At 40.0% G+C, this 15,563-nt stretch overlaps 1 protein-coding gene across 19 annotated transcripts in view; it reads right to left on the bottom strand.

Annotated features, from left to right (window-relative positions):
• Nucleotides 1–15,563, bottom strand: part of MACF1 (microtubule actin crosslinking factor 1) — a gene marked incomplete at its 5' end in the record, with an annotated part of 343,589 nt that overhangs the window by 33,779 nt on the left and 294,247 nt on the right. For all 19 annotated transcript variants that reach the window (XM_082612369.1, XM_082612354.1, XM_082612360.1 and 16 more), the window contains 19 exons: nucleotides 4–177; nucleotides 980–1,108; nucleotides 1,663–1,860; nucleotides 2,023–2,178; nucleotides 2,271–2,444; nucleotides 2,538–2,639; nucleotides 3,232–3,333; nucleotides 3,431–3,553; nucleotides 4,487–4,713; nucleotides 5,356–5,587; nucleotides 7,254–7,457; nucleotides 8,442–8,660; nucleotides 9,600–9,707; nucleotides 10,149–10,268; nucleotides 11,623–11,829; nucleotides 12,856–13,097; nucleotides 13,601–13,685; nucleotides 14,628–14,954; nucleotides 15,303–15,462. In XM_082612369.1, coding sequence (XP_082468495.1) covers nucleotides 4–177; nucleotides 980–1,108; nucleotides 1,663–1,860; nucleotides 2,023–2,178; nucleotides 2,271–2,444; nucleotides 2,538–2,639; nucleotides 3,232–3,333; nucleotides 3,431–3,553; nucleotides 4,487–4,713; nucleotides 5,356–5,587; nucleotides 7,254–7,457; nucleotides 8,442–8,660; nucleotides 9,600–9,707; nucleotides 10,149–10,268; nucleotides 11,623–11,829; nucleotides 12,856–13,097; nucleotides 13,601–13,685; nucleotides 14,628–14,954; nucleotides 15,303–15,462 — 3,289 coding nt within the window. The remainder of the gene's footprint in view (nucleotides 1–3; nucleotides 178–979; nucleotides 1,109–1,662; nucleotides 1,861–2,022; nucleotides 2,179–2,270; nucleotides 2,445–2,537; nucleotides 2,640–3,231; nucleotides 3,334–3,430; nucleotides 3,554–4,486; nucleotides 4,714–5,355; nucleotides 5,588–7,253; nucleotides 7,458–8,441; nucleotides 8,661–9,599; nucleotides 9,708–10,148; nucleotides 10,269–11,622; nucleotides 11,830–12,855; nucleotides 13,098–13,600; nucleotides 13,686–14,627; nucleotides 14,955–15,302; nucleotides 15,463–15,563) is intronic.

The raw sequence follows: 15,563 nt of genomic DNA, 5'->3' as shown, positions 1-15,563 counted from the left end.
TACCTTTCTTTCTTCCATCTTACTGCTGACCACGTGCCACTTCTGTTCCAAGAGTGCTACGCTCTGTTCTGTCTTTGAGCCAGATCCAGAATCATCACGGCTGAGAAGCATGAGCCTGCCCTTGTCAAGCAGCTGATTGTAAGTCTCTTCCTTGGCTTTGAGCTGGGAATAGAGTTCCTATAAGGGCATGAAAGATATCAGTAATGCCAGTTCCCTGAAAGATACCCACCCAGATTTACAAGCACAGTTTGGAAAAGCCAAGGAAGGTCTCATTTTGATTAAAATCCTTTCTTTTGGATTGAATTCAACTGCTGAACAATTAGGAAATGAAACCCATTCTTCCTTAATATAAAAATAATTTTGTCACCAACAGAATTTTTAAGGATCAGAGATCACAAAAATAGATGCCAATAATTTATTTCTCCTTTTCCTGAGGGATATGCCTAGAAATTATGTTGCCTTTTGTTCTCAGCCACTTTCTGGAAATACTGTCAGTTTCTATTGGATTTCCCTAAATCCCCCCCTCAAGTAGTCTTTTCCTTTAATTTTTTGGCTGCTCCATGCGGCATGCAGGATCTTAGTTTCCCAACCAGGGATAGAACGCTTGGCCTCTGTAGTGGAAGCACAAAGTCTTAACCACTGGACCGCCAGGGAAGTCCCAGCAGTCTTTTTCTTAAATACAACCATATCTGTGTCATGTATTTGTCTTGATGCTCTCACCTTCAAATCAATATTCTTATGCCAGTCAATCTGATTAACTCGAAATTTGCCAGCTCCCCAGGGCATTTCTGGTTGACTCTTTCCTGTTGCTGCTTATGGCAGGGTGTTAAAAGCCTGTACCTAAGCAGCAATCCCCAAGTACTATATTGTCAGTAAAAATGCACTACTTTGTAGATTCCCAACTACATATATCTCTGTGAATTCGGAAAGGAGCTACTGAAAATGGGATGCTTATGCTCAATTTGAAGAAATCTATTACCATATGTGTATCAAGCTGTTCCCTAGCTGTTTCAGGAAGTCCTCCTGTGGGCTTTGATGCAGAAAGTTGGGTCTCCATTCTAGTCAGTTCCAAGAGGAAATCTTCAATTTCACTATGGAAACCCTGGGCCTTTTGAGAAAAGACATTAGCAAGGTCAGTAGTCAATTCTAGTTTCAAAAGTAAACTTTCTAAATGACCACATGAGGAATCTCTTTGAGGGAGGAATTTTAGGCTGCTCTCACGCAGGGTTGTTCTGTTGCTGGATGATTATGGGGCCAATGTATTTACTTATTTTCGGAATTGAGCAGAATCCTTCAGACCTCACTGTAACAGAGATGCCTGATATAACCTGATGAATTGATTGACTAAGGTACTGCTGAATATGGATATGGAGGGACCTGACTTGATCCAAAAAATAACTAAAGCTGTGAACAAGGTTCGTTACAGCAAAGATCTACTAACTTTGAATAGTAGATAGAGGGACTGGACCACAAACTAATCCAAAAAGAATGACCCAATTAAAAGCTGTTCTTTCCAGACAAGTCCAGCACAGAACTGACCCTCCTCTCAAGGCAGAGGGGGTTCTACCCCAAACTGCTTTTCTTTTGTCGACTTAGATTGACTTCCTTCTGAATGCTGTCATGTGCACAGCCCCACCCGCCTAACTTGGACAGTGCGTGTACCTGCTGCAGTGTCGACTGAAGCTGCTGCTCCCTCTCCTCTGTTTTCTGTAACACTGACTCCCAGCACTGGTTCATGGTTTCTAAACGGCTCCTTAAGCTGCTGGCATCATCTCCAGCGCTGGATTCAAGAAGCTCATTGCCAGCTTTGTTGACCGTTTCCACTGTGGCTTGATGGGCCAGAACATCATTTTTTAGAACCTAAAAAATGTTGAACAACATAATTTACCTCTATAGGTATCATTAAGCCTGGCCCTCTAGGGTACACACAACATCAAAAGGTACAAAAACATCAAAAAGCTTCTGATGGCAATATCTGGTCTCAAACCAATAGGCTTAGAGATGAAAAATGAAAAGACTTACGTGGTGCTTTGCGAGCTCAACTTCAATGACTTTTGGGTCTCCACTTATTGGTCTCTGAGCATCTAGCAACTCTTCAGTGTGAGTCAGCCAACTCATTAGCTCCTCTAAGGCATGCTGGAACTGGCCAAGGGCCAAGAGAGCGCCTTCTAGCTTATGCTATTCAGAAAATGATTTAAAGGGAACGTTTGTTAGGAAATTAGAAAACAGGAGATAGTAGTCCACTTTATGTACTCTACCATTTGCCTTACCTGTCTGTGAGCAATTTTCTCACCCAGGTTCTCCCAGAGGTGTTTCAGTTCCGTCATTGGTTCTCGTATAATGTCTCTGTCCGTTTCATCAGTAGCTTTCTTTAACATCAGTTCACCCTGGTGATTGAGCTTCTCCATCTCAATTTGCTGTTGGTAAACTTCCACTTTGAACTCCTGTCAAAGACACAGTGAATGTTAACATCAAACCAAGTCTTTAAAAACTAAAAAGAAGCAACCCTTCTTCAAAAACCATTCCCAGGTACAAACCTTCATTTCATTTAACTGATCTTTAACAGTGTTGAGGTCAGTGCCGACAGGGGGCATTGTGCAGAGTTTAATCACAGTGTTATCTAGCCAGTCAAACATAGCCTAAAATAAACATACAAATAAACAGTCAAAAAACAAAACCATGAGGACTTGGGAGACAATTAGCATGATCTCTGCTAATACAAGCAGAGATAAATCAAAGTACCAATACTTTGTGCTGTTTGTGCTCTGAGGTTGGGGGCAGAAATAGGGGATAATGATCTTTATTTCAGTAATATGGGGACTTAAGGATAAAGCCAACATGATTGGAATAATGTCCAAAATAAACTACTATTTCTTATGGCCAGCTAGCAAGCCCACAATGTGCTGAAGCTACCGTACTGTGCTGTGCTTTGAGATAACCTGGGTTGGGACCTCTAGCAAGCAATGATTTTGACAGCAAGGCCAGCTTTACTCTACAGCCACTGTGAGGATAGATAATATGATGAAAAACATGGCAAGAAGACTAGAAATTCGGATGTCAAAACTTTTCTTGCTAGAAGTGGGAAACTTTGGCTAGAAATAAAGAAACAGCCTGTCTTTGGTTCGAGAATGTTGCAGTCCTGTGAAGGTGACCGACTCACGCTGGACTTAGAATATGACAAAGAGACCACGGAACCTGTGTTTCCATGGTGGTCACCTCATGGCCTCTCACCTGAAGAGTGTCCTGATACTGCACAGCGGCTTGCATGGCATCCTCAAGCTTTTCCAGCCTCTCTCTCCATGTTTTGTTTAAGTTCTCCCAGGCATTATTCATCTAGGGGAAAAACAGTGGATCAGACTCTCCAATGAATCCCACTCTTAGTGTGAGTCCAGTAACGTTTTGTCTGAACCCCTTGTCCACTTCTCCACACCTCATCAATGCTCTTCTTCACTTCTGGCTTCTCAGTTTCTCCACAGGCAAAAATCAAATCTGCTCCAAGGATTCGAATAAACTCCAGTTCCTCATGCAGACCATCTGTCTCTTCCTTAATAGTCTACATGTAAATGAACAGAACATAAGCCAAAACAGAAAGCAGAACAGAACTTCCCAAACTTTGCAAATGTAATTTATACCCCCATCGACAGCAGATGTTGAACAGAACGGTCAATTTCATTAACGTCTTCCAGTGTTCTTAATATTTCACTCATCTAAATAGTGAAGCTTCAGAGTCTGGTTATTTTTCTTATATATACATCAAATATATTTTTATATATTAACAATAAATACATAAAAGTCTGAGAAAGGTGCAGTGAGCTTCAATAATTTACCAAAGGTCCAAGGAGATTATAATCTACAACCAGAAGTTTATTACAGAGAAGAAAATTAACTAGGATAAAATAACAGAGTACAAAAGTCACATATCTAAGAGCTGGGAGATGAGCATAATAGGAATGCTAGGCTATATAATCTCAAAGAAAGTCAGTTCTGTGCCAGATCCTAAAAAATGGTTCACGGACTGGCAATGACAGGGGTGGGGAGGTGGAAATGGCTGAAGTAAAAGAAAGATATGAGTGATAAGAGAGAGAATATAGAATAGCAAGACAGTCTTGCCTTGGGCTAAATGGACAAAATGAGGTGAGAAATGCATTTAATAAAAACTAGGATCCCCCAAAAGGCTAGAAAAAGAAGTGTTAAGTTTAAAATTGATGACAGAATTACTTTTGTGTGATGGATCTGCTCTATATCATGACCAGTGGAGGTTGTATGTACCTATACAAAGTGGTAAAACTTGTACATTAAAAAAAGAAAAATCTATAATGAGCAGGTATTTTCTTCCTAGTGTAAAGACATACTATTAAGCTTAAAAAAAAAAAAACACAAAAACTTTTAAGGCACTCAGCCTGGCTAAGCAGTTAACATCCAACACAGTTGGATACAGTGCTTTCCCAGAGGACAAACACATGAGAGAAGGTGTTTTGTTTCTTACCTCGGCAGCTTCAACCTGTTGTTTGATAATGGATGGGTCAATGCCAGGGCTTTCCAAGTCATGGACGATGTCCTGGGTGTCTTTGATGGTGGTGAGGAGAGCTGCCATGTCATACCAGAACTTCTCCGCTAGTTCAAGGACATCAAGGAATTTAATTTCTCGCTCTTCAGCCCGAGCTTTGATGTCCTCCCAGAAGAATACCATTTGATCCAATTTGTCCTGGATTTCTGAGGGGTACAGAAGAGTGAACAGGCTTTTTCTAAGGACTTAAAATCAGTCTCATCAGAAATTAGATCTAATCCTATTTTCACTGAAATTATCCTTAAAAGGCTCTAAAAATGTATAACTGAAGGAGAGTTTTCTATCTTAGCTTTATTATTAATTATTTCTATCTTCTCATTTATCACTTACGTTGGTCTCCCACATAAAGAGATCACAGAGGTAATCTGGAAATGAGTTATCATCTACTATAAAAGTACTACTAAGATACATCATCTACTATAAAAGTACTGCTAAGATACTTATAAAGGGGCTGAAATGAGAACTCTGTTTCCAGTGTTCCGTGTTGAACCTGCTATGTTTCCCATGGAAAGTGTTATAAAAGGTAGTTATGTTCTACCCACTACTGGTACTGCAGTTTCCTCATATTAGGGGGTAAAGGAGCATTTGTTTCCTGGTCTGGGAATCTAACTACCAATTGTAACCTTATTTCAATGGGGAGATGTGTTCTGAATTCTAAATGACTTCGTGGAATACTCATTACTTAGGCACTGTCTTTGCATTCAATGAAGTACATCTGGTGGGATGTTGGAAGTAACCACAGCCTAGAATTTATTCTATCGACTTTTAAAAAATGATTAATCAAGTACCTTTTGCAGCCAGATCCTTGTCAGCTCCCTGAGATCGCCCAATGAGCTCTTCTCCACGGCGCTTCAGGGCCTCAAAGGATGGCTGCAGTTTTTCCAGCTCCATGGTGGCACTCTTGTTGTCACTGATGCACTCTCTGATCTTGTCTACTTCAGCAGGGATCAGTGGTGGCATACGCAGGCGAGAGGAAAGGTTCTCCAGAGTCTCCAACATGGGCTCAATTTTATCATGGAACTAAACAAATATCGGACCATTAGCCATCACAGCAGTACTTCGTCACACTTCTGGGGTAAATGTTAGGGATTAAGGCCAGTGTATAAACCTACTACTGTTTAGGATAAAACCTATGCTCAGCCTAGCCCCATGGCTGTCAAGTGTTGGGTTTGTCTAAGAAACTGTTTTGGGCATAGTACACCAGAGCTGGCCCATCAGAAAAAGTAAATGTTTAAGAATCAAAAAGCTATTACTTACTATACGAAAAATCAACTCAAATCCTTAATGCTGCCACAATACTTCCCCTATTCCAACTAACGCGATGAAAAAGGGACAAGACTATGAAACCAGTGAGAGTCAGTGTGTCAACATCTCAGATGACAGTTGCATGCAACAGAGTAGACCAAGAAGTTAGATGCCCTGCACCAACCGTATAAATGGATGGGGAACTCAATATGCTACATGACTTGGAGTTTAGAAGTATCATGGCATGCAATTTGACAACCCACCAGTGTAATAGTAAGAAACTAAAATGTCTGCACGATGAAAGATAATTAGGGAAGGCCAAATCTAACCTTATTCAGAGAGAACTACTGCCCTTTCCACTTTTCTGGTACTCTGAACAACATATCTCTAATTGTAAAATCTTAATTTGTAATATGAAGCAGAGAGGGGACAAAAGGGAGCAAAACAGACAAGTCTGCCCCCTAAAGCCAACTCTGGATTCATTCATTAGAATAACGCTTGCCGACTGTTAAATGTCCTATAGGAAATAACATGGTAAACAAGCAAATCCCTTCCCATCACTCCCTCACTTCTAGGTTCTGCCCCAAATGAAACTGGCATAATAAACTGCATTAATAAAATTTATTCCACTAAAGTTAAGGGAAATTTCCTTATAAATAATCCTCTCAATTCTCAGCTTCATAAAAACACCCTAATCCCAAGGGGGTGGGTACCTTACCTCTGTAATCTGTAATGGTGGGCGCGGTCAACACAACAATGAAATGTGACGATGTGGGGAAGACAGGAGCAGGCAGCAACAACACAAAGTAACACATTCCACAATGTGAGTGAGAGATGGGACGGAAGGTGGGGGGGAAAAACTTGAGTAAGTACAAATATTAACCAAGAATATTGACCAAACATAGGAATAAATTACCCAGACATAACAGTAATATATTAGTTGGAAAGTATGTAGTTACATGCTTTAAACTCCACTGCTGGTGGTTTGTTTCTCCTTGACTCTACCTTCTCCCTAGTCAAGCATCTTTCTCTGAACTAGGAGCTAGCTGGTGGCCTCATGAATAGGAAAACGAATGTGCTGTCTAAATCTTGAAAGCAACAGGCCCAATAGGAACTTGACTTCTTGAGGCATTTGTTGCTTCAAGATGAATTTACCCAAAATCATCCCTGCTAAAGGATTATCACAATATAAAATTTTCAAGGAAACCATCAACAGGCAATATATACCAGCCAAGAAGCATTTCACCCTTCTTATAGTTGTCAGTATAACCAATGCTCCCTGGAATAAAAATGCAGACAGGCAAAGGCTCCCAGTCTCTTGATAATGTATCACCAGCATACTAGTCTGGACATTCCTGAGCACAGGGGCATACTGATACAGAGCCTCTTGCTTAGACTAAAGGACAGTTGAAGGTTATAAGAGTTTAAGACACACACATACCTGAGCTGACTGGGAAATAGCCTCATCCAGAGCCAGGGCCCGCTGGCGCACCTCCTCTTTAATTTGGGCATACGCATTTTCTGCTTTCTGGTATTTTTCTTGCACCATTTCCCCCTCTTCAGGGTTTAACTCCTTTAGTTGAGGGCCTATCTTTAGCAGCTTATCAATATGAGGTTTGTGTTCAGCAATGGATTCCCTTAGTTGCTATGCAAAGAAATATGGATTAAAATAAAATGAGCCTTCTTATACCAGTTTTTGTTGAAATACTTTGATCAGAGCTCATACCAAATGAACAAACTGAGTTACTAAAACCCAGCAAGTCCCAACATCTCACCGTTTATGGAGGGAAAAAAATCTAAGTCTTAGGCTCTGACTCTAATTCCCTTCAGTTTCAAAAGCCAGTTCACATGTTCCACCACCCAGGAAGCTTCCCAGAAATCCTCTCTCACTCTCACCCTCCAATACAAATGTATTCCACTGTCTTCTGTACTTGTAAATACTTCTCCGTACCCTACTGTAGTTTGCATGATTTAATGTCTGTCTCCCTGCCCAGACTGGGAGACACTAAGCAGGACCAGCTACAAACAGCAACATTTCTGGTAATCCAATCGCTCCTTGACTTTACTGCTGGCTACTTCCAGTTTACATCCTTCCTCTTACAGGAATACAGAAATAGCAATCAACACGAATCATACACCACAAATAAAATAAACATTAAAAAAAACTATCTTTAATGGTAACAGCATCAGTTGAAGTGTCTACAAATTTCCCTTTCATCTCAACTCTAGGCAGCAAATGCTTTCTGACATTCCTGAGTGAAGGCTCTCACTCCAGCTACGGCCTAACCACAAGGAAAGGGCCACCCAACCACAACCAAGTCTAATAACACCCCACCGTCACTGGGAAGATTTTAAACTCCCTTGATTTTTACGTGGTGCTTTGTTTACTTCTGTAATACCCAGGTTTCTGACACCTCCATCATCTTATTCTTTAACTGATTCATAGTAAAGGACAAAGGAAATAATTCAGATATGTATTTTTACTGTGCAAAAAAATTCTAACTGGTTAAGAATTAATTTCATAACGTTTACTTATACTCAGTAGGTACTAATAAATAGGCTGCTTTTTAATAAACTGTAGAGCCCATTTTCAGTTCTATGATTAAATAAAACCCAGCATGCTCCTTACCCTCATTTCCTCTTGTTGCTGCCTGAGCTGCTCATGATCAATAGCCGGAGGAGGTAACTGTGCTATTACTGTCCGAGTTTCCTCAGTCCAGGGGCTGAGCTCCTCATATGTTTCCCAAAACTGGTTCACCAAGACCTGTGCCCGTTCTAGGCGGGCGTAACGCTCTGAATTGAGCAGACTAATGGCTTCGTATTGTTGTGTTAGAGACTCTGTCTTTTCCTGTGAACAACAAAAAAAAGGTAAGCATTATTATGATGAACCCTTCTTTAAAGTAAAAATGTTAAGTATATATAGGTATATATATATATATATACACACACACTAAAAGGTTTAAAGGAATACACACTAAAATGCTAAAAAATATGGATTAATCTAGTAAGATTACAAGTGATTTTTATTTTCTTTACACTCCACTGAATTTTTCTATCATACATATACATAATTTTATAATTTTTGAAGTATTAAAGTAGTTTCACAAACAGTAAAATAGCACAAGCACAACACACCAAAATTAACCTTTTAGTGAATACCTTTTACAACTTTAGATACAGCATTATTGTAATAGGCCAGTTTGACTGAATCTCTCAGGGGCTAAGATGGGTATTTGCTCATCAAGTTTCATTTGTCTTTTTCCCTCTGATAAAAGTCTCCACCAACCTGGCGTTTATGCTTTATATGTTTAGGATGAGCAGCTCAATTTATGAAGACTTCTGAGGAAACAGTGGTTATCCATACCCTTTATAAAAAACAAAACTGGTGTAGAAATGGACTCTGTTGGTCAATTCTTTTAGAAATGGGTAATGATTTTTTAGAAGGACCTGAAGCAGGAATTAATATATGCACACGGTTCTGAAAAATCTATCTACCTGGAAAGGTAACTCAAAGATAACTCATTATGGACTGAGGATGAGTAGCAATTCCTCTGTTATAAAGAAGATGGATTTGCAGTGTATTTCACATTATACGGTACGGCTGTTTAGACATCTGTGAACACAGAGTTAGGAGTCTGAATGCCCCAGAACATCCAGCTGGACTTAAGTATCACTACCAGTAATAGAGGGGAAAAAAAACCATCTTAAACTATCATTTCACAATTGTACTTCTAATTCACCATGATCAAGATAAGAACAATATGGTGAATAAATAAATGTAGTTTACCTGTAATATAGCTTTTTGCTCCTCCCCACATGTGCCGAAGATTTCACCACGATGACTGAATAGTTCATCCATGGAATCTTTGTGTCGAATGATGTCAATGGAGAAAGCCTTTGAAAAGTAAACTATTGTTAAGTCAAGAAAGATAAGAAGCCCGAGCCTGTGTTAGTGAAAAGTCAGACATACCCTATGAAAAATTCTTTGCTTTAAAAAAGCCACATCAAAGACTGTTCTTATAAAGTTTGACACTTTGCCTATCTTCACATCTTCAATGCTTATCTTTTAGCAGCTTACAAGAATATCTGCCCTCCTGAAAACCAGGAAGAAAATTGCTAACTACTCTTTCCTGGATTAATGGGCCTATTTCTACCCTTTTCATAAAGCAAAAAATCTCTTCCTCATCCTAACCAAATATTTATATAATTAGTCTCTATCCACCATCATGACACTGACTCATTCTACTTTACTTGGGATAGTCAGAAACTCTCTGCTAGTCACTCTTAAGCGACTGATGATTCTTCTAGCTCAGGACACAGTGAATACGTCACTTACCTTCTGTACCTGCAGCTGAGCTGTGGTCTGGTCCTGTTCCAGGCGGATTGGACCCAGCGCCATCAGTTTCCGTTTTGTTTCAGCAACCCAAGCTAGCTCTGCATCAGCAGCTTGCTCATACTAACAGACATATTGAAGAAAAATGGACATATTACAGCCAACGTCCTCCTTCTGAGAATTCTAATTTATTCAACATAGAAAGGCCTAGATTTTCAGTAATACAGTTTACATCTCACGAAGTAAAGCCAAAATTGGTGAGAATTTCATAAAATCACAAATCAAGATGCAGACAATTTAGAGTTGATTATACTTCAACAAATATGAGTTGATCCTATTTCAACTTCTTTAGAAAGACGTTACAGAACCCAGTTAGTGGTTCTACGGCTAGAAACAATCATGGAAACCAAGACTCTTCAAAAGAAATACACTTTCTAGTGAGAGTACTTTTATGAGGCTGTGCTTTTTCTGCCAATCCTCTTTCTTACCCATGCTCTAAACAGTAGTAGTCATGTGTTTAAATACAAACTAACATGGCGGCAGACGGCTGAGTCAAGTTAACTTGAAGTACTTGCTCAGCTGAAGAACCCTACGACCCCAGAAGAACACCAAACCTTTAAATGGAATGCAATGACATCAACAAATACAAAACCTAAGAACATGTTCTATGTGACCACTGTTTAATGAGGTCCCTCAATCTTTTATCTCTTCCTCATCAACGGTGCCAAATTACACTAATATTTAAAGGAAAGTGAGCTCCCAAGCGTGATAAATTTCATACTGAAATATCTGTCCAAGATCAGGGATATTAATTGACACAACAGGAATGCACTGGGCATCAGAGCAAACTTCTCTGTGGTTCAGAAAGCATTTGCTTATCACTATGAACTCAAGGAGTCATGTTATATTAATTTATTTTTTGCACCATGGCACATTAATAGGTGCATATCCAGCTACAAAGAAAAGCAAATAACTTTTCCCAGAAAGTAGGAAGGAAAAAAGATTGAGGGAAATATGACACCTGTGTTTACTTGGAAGGGTTCTATTTTGGATGGCTCTGCTATTTTGGTTAGCATATTTGATAGTAATTATAGTTCTTGGTTCTGTCCCCTTTTCCATCTAATGCTAAAACAGCTGATTATGTCAAACTAAGATTGTGATGCACTTGGACCTTTTGGATCTAGATATTAACTACCCCCATCACCATCTGCCTCTTAGCAGGGCAGTAGCAAGGAAAGGGCTCACACACTCTCTTCTCCAAGTTCTTTTCTGCTCAAAGGGGTCAAGTATTTTTGGTCAAACCTAGATCCATCCTCACATACCTTTACCTAATCAGTTCCCACCACTGAAATGATCCGTTGCATCAGATTTAGCTTGATCTCATTTATTCCTATTCCTGAGCCCGTATTTATGTGGGTCATAGTTTTGTACTTCACGCTGCCTAAAATATTAATGCAGAGGTGTTTATAAAGATTACCTGTTGTGATCTCTGAATAGCAGCGTCAATTTCATCCACCCTTTGTCCAACAGTGTCACTGACCAGCTTGTACTGCTCATTGGCATCAGACACAAGTTTATCCAGCCCTTCTCTGGCTCTCCAGGGCACCAGCTCTAAGAGAGCACGGCTCACCTCATTCACTGTGTCCAACACCAGCCTGTGCTCCATGACCTCCTTCTTTAGCTCCTAAAGAGGAAAAAAAGTTTTCAGGCCATCCCTTGCTAAATTAAGCACATTAGCAGCTGTGCTGGGTGGAAAGTGCTCTCTCTACCACACATCCCAGCAGGGCTCTGACCTCCTTCCTTCACTTATTTGTTTTATTTTTTTTCTTGTCTCAGATTTTTCAATCACTCCACAGCCTGACTTTAGGCTTAGCGGCTTAGAACTGTCTGCAAGACTTCTCGAGCCAGACTGTCTCTGGGTAACATGAATGGTGCTTTTTGCTTTTTTTCTCCTTACTTCAGTAGAAATGATAAATAATGCTTTAATCATAAATATTTACCTCAACAAGTACCTACACAGTATTTCTGCACATCTAGAATTGCACTAGATCCTGCAGGAGAATCAAACATAACCATGAAGTACTCTTTTGGAGAATGAACTATGACAGTAAATTCTAAAATGCTGCATATAAAGCAAGCTTCTTGCGGTTTTTTTTTTTTAAACAATTTTTAAAAAAATTAATTTTATTTATTTATTTTTGGCTGCGTTGGGTCTTCACTGCTGTGCGCAGGCTTTCTCCAGTTGCAGCGAGCAGGGGCTACTCTTTGTTGTGGTGTGCGGGCTTCTCATTGCGGTGGCTTCTCTTGTTGCAGAGCACGGGCTCTAGGTGCGCGAGCTTCAGTAGTTGTGGCTCGCAGGCTCAGTAGTTGTGGGCTTAGCTGCTCCACGGCATGTGGGATCTTCTTAGACCAGGGCTTGAACCTGTGTCCCCTGCATTGGCAGGTGGAGATTCTTAACCACTGCACCACCAGGGAAGCCCTTCCTAGGGTTTTGAGAGTCAATCTTTTTTCCTCTTCAGACCATAACAAGTGCTCTTATATAGGTCTGTATAACAAATTTTATTTTCCAAGAATAAACAAAAAACGAGGCAGGCAGAAATTTCTGGTTTACATTTAAGGTATAGATAGTTGGTATTAAACACAAGAATTTGAACTGAAGGATTCTAAGAGGAAAATTTTTTTCCCTTTACAGTGTGAAATGACAGCTCACCTTCTGCCTTTGCTGAAACTGGGGTATTTGCTCCCCTGTGGGAGACTGTCCTCCACTGGCTGCCAGCTCCTCCTCCACCCCCCTCAGCCATGAGGTCAGTTCCTCATACGTGGACTGGAACTTGGCGGCCAGCTGCCGAGCTTGCTCTAAGGTTCTGAGGGCCTTGGAGCTAGTGAGTGTGATGTCTGCATAGCGAGTCTTTATGCCATCCAGTTTCTCTTGGATAAGCAATACCTCTTCACCTGTGGGAGACAGCACACAATTATTCACACTTAATAGGATATGAGGGAGCCCTCTTAACCTCCCTTTCTTCAAATCAGAGCTCAACTTTTATAGATGCTCTCTCCCTATGGCAGTGATTTCACCTAGCATCCCACACTAAGGGAGGTGGGAAATACACCTTCAATCAATAGAAGAAGTGACTCCTGAGATTATTACGATCTGAGTTTGACTGCAGGTGTTCCTACACATTCCCAGCACCTTTCAGTAAATGCTGGCATTCACCGTATTGGAGGGCAGGGGGAGCCTTCATATATAACCAGATCTGAGACAACACAGTGTTTTAGTTTTCAAAAGATTGAGCAGGAAATAGGAACCCAAGCTGCCAGTCACCTGGGAGCACATGGTAATACAATCAGTGAGTACTAAGCTCCTCCTATCTGCAAAGAGAAGTAGCTACTGCAGGGTGCTGATGTAATTGTCTGTGGGACCATAGAGGTGCTAAGAGATGCATTTTTCAAAGTACCTGTGGTTTGTTTAAGAAGAGCCTGGCCGTTTTTAATAGCTTGATCTACATTCTTCTTTCTATTAACAATTTCTTCATTTAAAGCCTGAAAGGAAAGAATACCATTAATCCTAAAACTATGGCACAACAAAGGGAAACAAATGTGAGCCCTTTAGGAGACCAAATTTAAAGTAAAGAGATGAATACCAGTTTAAACATGAGATATTTGATTCCTTCATTTTCTCTTTGGTGACCCCCTTCTTTAATTACTCAAAACAATGAAATCAGTTACTTATAGGCAAACTTTCCTTTGATGAGAAGAGATTTAGGACTAAATCCACTTTACTAATCTATTGGTACCAAACGTGAACCCAAGAAAGGTAGAAGTAGAATTCAGCAAAAATGTCTACTATGTCCAAAATAAAGAATAAGGTGGAAAGTTCAACAGAAGAAAGTCAGCAAGAACGGGCTGACTTAAATCAGGATCCTGGTTAAAAACTCTCAATATGTGAAGTCAACGAAGCAGAAAAATCTAAGATTATTAAAACCAAAAACCTGCTTTGCTGATTTTTACCACCCCCAGGGAAATGTCACAAAAACGGAAACAAAAAGGGGCAAATTGTTGTTTCTACTCAGATGACACAGAATCCCTGGAATTTGAGGATATAAATTCTAGAAACATTAAAAAACCCTAGGCACTACTATTTAGGTAATCTGGTTTTGTTACAGAACATTCTCTTTCACATAACTGCTCAAGTGGAAACTGAATGATACATTCCTTAATGATGTAAAACATGAGTTGGAATTGAGATGGCCCGATTACATTCTGGATCATTTTCTAGAATTATTGATTCAGTCTGTTAAGTACAAGTATTTCCATGTAAGTCATCAAAATATAGATTAGTCCAGTCTGTAACTATGCACTTGTGTATAAAATAAAGTTGAAATGTTTGGAATTTAAAAAAAGAGAGAGAAATGAAGAGAAACGTGAATCAAAATTACAAAATAACTTAGTAACATAATCAGTAAGAATGGAAAACACGAATACCAGGTGGTCGGCATGCTGCTTCTGCAGGACATCCTGTCTGTAATCCTTTACGAACACTGAACTGAGCTTGTCCTCAACCTCAGCCAGCCAGTTGAGCACCTCCACCTCATCCTCCCCGAACAGCCTAGCGTTAGACAGTGCTTGTTCAAGCAGGGCTGCTTTCCGACAGCACCGGTCTTGAATCTCACTGAATCGGGCCTGCAATGAGTCTAGCTTTTCAGACAGTACACCCTGCTCTGCAGAACATGTCAGGGAGGAGAGGGACTGCCCAAGTTTGACTGCCTGGTGCACATCTGTTGCATGGCTTTCTATTTCTTCCTCCAGAGCCTGGAAATCCAGATGGAAAAAATGAATAACAGAAACAAAATAAATGAGAAGTAGACATGAAACAATGAATCACAAACGATATAATAAATAATAATATAAAAGTTCACCTACTGAAGGGCAAAAATAACATAAAGACAGAGAACAAAAGCTGTTTTTCCTGATAGCAGCCTATTAGTCCATTTCTATTTTTACTTCAAGAATGTGACTATCCAATTAATAACTGGACCATATTTTAAATTAAACTTATTAAAAAACCCTCACAAAACACATCTTATAGAATGCTGCAGGCAGTTTTCTAGGATTTCTGGTTCCAATTCTGTGTTTTCATTTACCATAACTACTTCCTACCTTGTGCCGAACAATCTGCTGCTGTATTTTGGCAGTCTGAGTGCCAACAGGTTCTGAGTTAGCGAGCTTTTTCTCTGTGACAGATAAGAAGTCAGAAATAGGCTCAGCTGTCTCATGGAATTGTTTGGCCAGAACCAGGATATCTTCCAGCTGTTTTTGCCTACACAAATATATAGAACAAGCTGCTCAGGCAAAAAGTCACATTAAGACTGATAATAGTACTATATTCAGTAAAAGACCAATCTTAATGAGGCACATTTG

This window comes from Mesoplodon mirus, assembly GCF_964341445.2.
Source record: "Mesoplodon mirus genome assembly, chromosome: 3".
Classification (NCBI taxonomy): Eukaryota; Metazoa; Chordata; class Mammalia; order Artiodactyla; family Ziphiidae; genus Mesoplodon; species Mesoplodon mirus.
This window is presented reverse-complemented; position numbering and strand designations above follow the sequence as displayed.